The sequence below is a fragment of the Camellia sinensis genome, chromosome 8 (genome assembly GCF_055761805.1).
Source record: "Camellia sinensis isolate YWXY chromosome 8, ASM5576180v1, whole genome shotgun sequence".
In the NCBI taxonomy this organism is placed as follows: domain Eukaryota; kingdom Viridiplantae; phylum Streptophyta; class Magnoliopsida; order Ericales; family Theaceae; genus Camellia; species Camellia sinensis.
Genome location: NC_138968.1, coordinates 114,124,307 through 114,130,867, shown reverse-complemented (window position 1 = coordinate 114,130,867; position 6,561 = coordinate 114,124,307). Strand labels below are relative to the sequence as shown.

At 29.5% G+C, this 6,561-nt stretch overlaps 1 protein-coding gene across 1 annotated transcript; it reads right to left on the bottom strand.

Annotated features, from left to right (window-relative positions):
* Nucleotides 1-1,199: 1,199 nt before the first annotated feature.
* Nucleotides 1,200-5,449, bottom strand: LOC145797980 (uncharacterized). Its single transcript, XM_082885426.1, has 5 exons — nucleotides 4,871-5,449; nucleotides 4,092-4,750; nucleotides 3,949-3,982; nucleotides 3,790-3,861; nucleotides 1,200-1,358 (listed from the first exon to the last, which is right to left on the bottom strand). The coding sequence occupies exons 1-5, from the start codon at nucleotides 5,447-5,449 to the stop codon at nucleotides 1,200-1,202; spliced, it is 1,503 nt and encodes a 500-aa protein (XP_082741552.1).
* Between the last annotated feature and the right edge of the window lie 1,112 nt (nucleotides 5,450-6,561).

Sequence of the window (6,561 nt, the reverse complement as noted above, 5' to 3'; positions counted from 1 at the left end):
TATACATTTTTGTTAAGTTTTTTGTATTTGAATGTTAAAATGATGCTAGTGTGAGTTTATTTATTTGTGTTAGATGAGTAGTGAATATGAATTTGGTTGACATTTATGTAAATTTGGAATTTTGATGTGATTTGGTTGAATTAATATATATATATATATATATATTTGTAATATTGTTTGATGTTGTATAGAGTAAGAAATGGTTTTGTAATGATGTAAGGAATTGAATAGAACAGGTAAAATATACCAGGAGATATAGAAACAAGATAATGAATGTATATATATTAAAAATAATCTTCTACGGCATGCAAAATCATGCCATGAAAAGTATAGTGATTTATGGCAAGCAAAAAAATATCGTAAAAGATTATATATGGCATACAAAGTATGTCATAAATATATTTTAAATAATCTTTTACGACATGCAAAATTATGTTGTGAAAAGCATAACGATTTATAGCATGCAAAAAAATGTCATAAAAGATTATATACGACAGACAAAGTATGCCATAAATATATTAAAAATAACATTTTACGGTATGCAAAATTATGCTGTAAAAAGTATAATAATTTAAGACATGCAAAAAAATGTCGTAAAAGATTATATACGGCATACAAAGTATGCCATAAATGTTTTTTTTTACAACTTGACATGTATGCTGTAAATGACAATTACCTTTCTACGGTATGTTATATAACGACATTTGTGTGTATGCCGTGAAAGAGTTTTTACAGCATGCATTGTAAGCCGTAAAAATTTAATTTTGTTACAGTGTATATGAAAGTAAATTTTAGTTTATAATTTTAATGATTATATGTGCAAGTAAACTTAAATAAAAAATTTGTTGATACTTATCATTTTATGAATAAAATTTTGTATTAATATATATATATATATATATAAGAGGGGCCTTAGTTTTATAGTTCGCCTTAGCCCTCACAAATCTCAGGCTGGCCCTATGTACATTGAAAGCAAAATCAAAGGACTGAATTGAATCTATTAGATGACGAGCTTCAACTCTTTTATAATTGTCCTATAATGTAATTTCAAACGTGTATCACTAACCCATTTAAGACTAGTTTCTTGATTTAAATCTTTACTCACAAACGAGTTCACCATTATTTAATGCTTCTGCAACTTTAACAACTTACTCACAGGCAAGTTCACCAGTGTTTAATGCTTCTGTAACTTTAACAACTTACTCACAAGCGAGTTCACCAGTGTTTAATGCTTCTGCAACTTTAACAACTTGCTTATCTCTTCTTTTACAAGAGCCTCCAACAACATTCATTAAGTAGCAATAACAAAAGAGTTTAGCGATATCAATGTAACTTTTAGCAACATCTACAAGACTCAACTAAGGTTGAAGAACAAAATAATAAACATAAAATGTGAATTCATTCTCTCTCAAAATTAATGGTTAATTACCAGTCAATACTATTTAGTAGGCTTGAATATCTATAAGTCCTAAGCATTTTTTAAACAATAATATTAGAAAAACTAATTAGTGTACCAACTAACACATTAACTAAATACAATATTAGATAGGACCGTGTTAAATGGTGAAACCTACATATGTGCCTTTTGTCTTAGTTATTATGTTAGTTGGTACATGATCGGTGCCTAAATATACACATTTAATCCCTTAATATACACTTCATTAGTTTATTAATTTGTATTAATTTATAGTTTTGTGTGATTTTTGTGTGGTTGTATATATTTTAGATCTTTATAACTATATTAATGTAAATAATACTTTTTAGATATTTTATATATTATTATATTATAAAGTATACAGTAAATTACTGTGCATTTACGAAAAAACATAACAAACTTTTGGAATTGCTTGGTTAGAGTTTTCCAAAAACACTTTTCAGAATATTCTACTTTTTTGTTTTTCGTGTTTTTTTGTTTTTACTGAATTTTTTTAATATTTTAAGCAATTTTTTTTTTTACTTTTTAGACATACCTAACATAAGTATAGCTAAAAAGTAAAAAAAATTGTGAAAAAAACCTTTTCAAAATTCACTAAATACCAAAAATATATTTAAAAAAATGAGAATTCAATATATTTTTTGTCTTTTTATATATTTATTAACTAAGGTATGCCCGTGCCTGAAAACACGGTGAAAATATTAATTTGTATTAAAATGTAATTGAATATAAAAATGTTGGGTTAAAATGTAATTTATTTAATTTGTTGGGAAAAAAATTAAGGTGAAAATATAAATAGATGATCCGTATGGTTGTGGATTTTCAAATGAATTTTATAATTAGATTTTTGAAAAGAGTTTGTCAAACTCAAAATTTTGTTTGGTTGTATATGTTAAAAATTTAAAATAATTTTTACAAATTTAAAATTCAAAACTTACTTGGTTTTAGAGTTTCCAAAAATAGTTCGTAAAATTTTAATTTGTATTTTATTATTTTTAGTGAAATTTTTAATATTTTAATCAATATTTTTCACTTTTCAGATCCACTCAATTTAAATATTTTGCATCATAAAATTTAGAGAGATGGAGAAATTGAAAATAGTGATGACACAATTATTACCTTGGCCAATAAAACGTGAAAATAGTGATGACACAAATGCAAACAAAGATCATATCACCAAATATTTACTATTGTAGTATTTTTGTTTATGTAACCCACTTGCAATTTGTAATAGAAAATAAGTATTTTATTATCCTGGCCAATAACAGTACCCAAATAAATTTCTATATCCACATTTTTTTAGATAGTGAGTTTTGGTTGAAATAAAGAAGAGAGATCTCATAGCTATAGTTTTGCATCAATTTTAATGTTATAGTTAAAATCTACCAATTTTTATGGTTTGGTGGTCAGTTTATTGTGCAGAAAATTAAATAAATGAAAAATAAATAAATTGTATGCTACTTGGTGAATAAATCAATTTAAACATAAAATTTTCAAATTTATAGGTAAACGAAATAGTGAAAAGTAAACACATAAATGCTACGTAAAATTCAAGCACAACAAAAGTATAAGATTTTAAACAAACAACAAAATGTAAGTCCCACAACACAGAAACATCTATATACACCAGCCAATGTTCTGCAATAGAAAAAAATAAACAACAAATTAAGCACACCAGCCAATGATCTGCAATACAAAAAAAAATGCCAAATAACAATTTAAGCATACCAGCCAGTGCTCTGCAATACAAAAAAAATTTCAAATAACAAATTAAGCACACCAGCCAATGTTCTGTAATACAAAGAAAATGCAACACCCTTCTTGATAAAAAGATATATGAAGGCAAAAATTCAAATTCAACCAAATAAAAATATGATTAGTTTTCTTTAACCTAATTCAAGAGCATATTAGGAAGAAAAAACAAAAAAAAACAAAAAAGACTATATCACCTAGTGTGTTACATTTACAAAAACAAACTCATAGCATAAGTCAATAATTCAAATGAATATTATCTAACATACATCTAAACTTAGTTATAAATTTCACATAGATAAAAGGCTTTACAAAACTATTATAAGTAATAAATTTCACATCGATCGGAAACTTTACAAAATATGGATCGTAGCTAGCATATGTACGCTTTTCAAAAAAAAAATATGAGATTCAAACTTGTTCTTTCTTAGAAATCCTAGGAGTGCCTCATCACTTTCCAAAAAGTCCTTGCATCAACTTGTTTGTATCCCCAGTAAGGAGCATGCACGACAATCTACTAATTTATGAAAATAAAAAAAGTTAGTATTTTAGTAAAAGAAAATTTATATAAATATATCAAAACACTTTCAAATTGAAATTACCTTGTTATATCCCCATCGAAGCAATCTAGTTGTATTTATCTTTTTGAGCTCCATATATTTTTTAACCCAATCCTACAAAAGTCGACACATATAGTAAAATATTTTAAAAATAACAATTTGTAATCAATAGAAACAAATTTATCAATAAATAAATTGTACCTTTTGACAAAAGTGGTTTGATCCATAAGTAACACTATAACAAAAATTCAGGATAAACAATGTTTGTAGTAGAATCTGGCTTATCATTAGGAAGGAGGACACTTATACGATCAAAAGATGTGCATCTAGATAAGGCCACATACAATTGCCCATGACTAAACACTGGTGTGCGCAAATCAACTCCAACAAATTTCATAGATTGCCCTTGAGATTTATTAATGGTTAGGGCATATGCCAATCGAACTAGAAATTGACGTCTTGTCATTCGGAAAGGCATTTCTGAAGAAGACGGTGTCAAGGATATCCTTGGTATGATTACCAAATTGCCAAATTTTTCTCCAGTTAAAATTTGAGCTTCAATTATGCGAGTATTGCATCTAGAAACCATCAATCTTGTGCCATTGCACAATCCATCTTTTGGTGCAATATTTCTTAACAACATTATAGGACAACTCACTTTCAACTCTAGCTTAAAAGCCGATAGCCCAGGAGGATCTAATGAATTTAAATATTCATTAGGATATTTATTTATTATAGTACGATCAATTTCATCATCTTCAGACATCTTGTCTGCTGCCAAATAAGTATGTGTGTTACCGGGAAAAATATTCAATGCTGCAGTATTTATGGCACTGACATCATCATTCCGTGCAGAAAGAATTGTACGTTCAGTTAAAAATGTTGCAGTCGATGTCATTGCCACATCCAGTTGCGAATAAACTACTGAGATTATGTCTTTTAGATCTTGGCATTTGTGTATTGTTGATGGAAGTTTAACAATTTCTTGAGGATTAGTCCCAATCTATTTATAAAAATAAATAAATAAAATAGTAAGTATAATCAATTAAAGTACATAAACGTAAATGTATTTCTTCAATTTAAAAGAACCATATAATAGAGAAAAAGTTTGAAGAAATATTACCTCCATCAAGAATTTTGCAAAATTAGCATTTCCAAGATTTGCATGATTCAAGCGCATGTTCAAATTTAAAGACAGAACATGTATATCCTTCCATAGAAAAGAGTGTCTTAATGATGCATTCACAATTTGCTCACATACTCCTTTGGTTATAACTGGTAAGATTTGTCGAAAATCTCCACCAAGAACAACAGTGATACCCCCAAATGGCTTTTCACTATCACAAGTGTCCCGAAGTGTGCGATCAACTGCCTCAACACAATGTCTATGCTGCATAGGAACTTCATCCCAGATTATAAGTTTTGTTTCTCTAAATAATTCTGCTTGTAATGATTGCTTGCTAAATCCACAAATTGAATTTTCCAATACATCCAACGGAATGGAAAATGTTGAATGAGTAGTACAACCTCCTACCAATAACAATGATGCAATTCCAGATAAAGCCACAGTAATAACAATATGGCCAACGCTACGACACTTCAATGCAATCGCATTGTACAAAAACGTTTTCCCTGTTCCGGCACCTCCATTCAAAAAAAAAAATAGTTCCTTTATTTTCAAAGACTGAGGAAGTGATTGCATCATAAGCTGTTCATTGATCATTGTTGAGGCGATCAATAATAATTTCTGCATCTGCCTGTTGTGCCTCATTCTGCAGTTGTTGATGTTCGAATATCAACCTATTACCAACTACTGCACTCCAATTTGTAGAAGGTTGTGGCATTTGCGGGAAGTCAATTAAACTTTTTCCTGATTCTTGGAGCATTTGATTCAAAAGATATAGACCATAGTCTTCAATTTGAGCCTTAGTTGGTTCAGAAATGGCAAACAATGTTCGAATCTTATGTGCAAGATCATCACATATATGCATTGAAAATTGATTCTATAACGCATATGCTTGCAGTGGAGAGCACTGAGTAAGAATAATAGTAAACAATCTCCTTAATTGATAACCAGTTTTCATAACTGCAGCCTCTTTAAGGCATTACATCCATTCTTCATCATCTTCTAAAAGTCCTCTTGCAACACATGCTGATTTAAACGTATCATGCAAAACATTGTTGACCGTGCGTAAGCACTGAAACGATTTTGGTCCTTTGACAACAGTTAATAGCAAACACAAATAAAATCTCTCACCACAATTAGGGCTAGCAAAGTACATTCTACTGATTGCATAGCCCTGCTGCCTTGGTTTCCATCTCTTTTCTAAATTAAGCCAAACAAAATGTTGTCAAAATTCTTGGTAAGTGAATGGACATTCATCTTCCATGGAAGCACAACATACAAAAAAACCAGTAAGAGTTGACATTTGTTGGCCAGCTCTAGAAACAATTGCTTCTAATGATTCATCAGGATTAAAAGAACACAGTGCATTCCAGGTAAATGAAGTGCTAAGCGTACAACTGTTGGTATCTCAGCATGCAATAGATGACCAAATATTCGCCAAGTAGCTTCTGGAGGTCCAATATACCTCGCATCGAGATATTGTTGGATCTCATTTATCAATCCCAACATCATCGTTGTACGATCATAACCCTTGTAAATGTACTTGTGTATATACTTGACACATCTCATTCCGGCACAAACTTCCACGTTTATGTGACAGTTGAAACGTTTAGAAAGATATGCATTGTATGGTACGATGTCTCTGTTATCAACTTCTTTCCCCCTCACAATATGAACTTGACCATTAT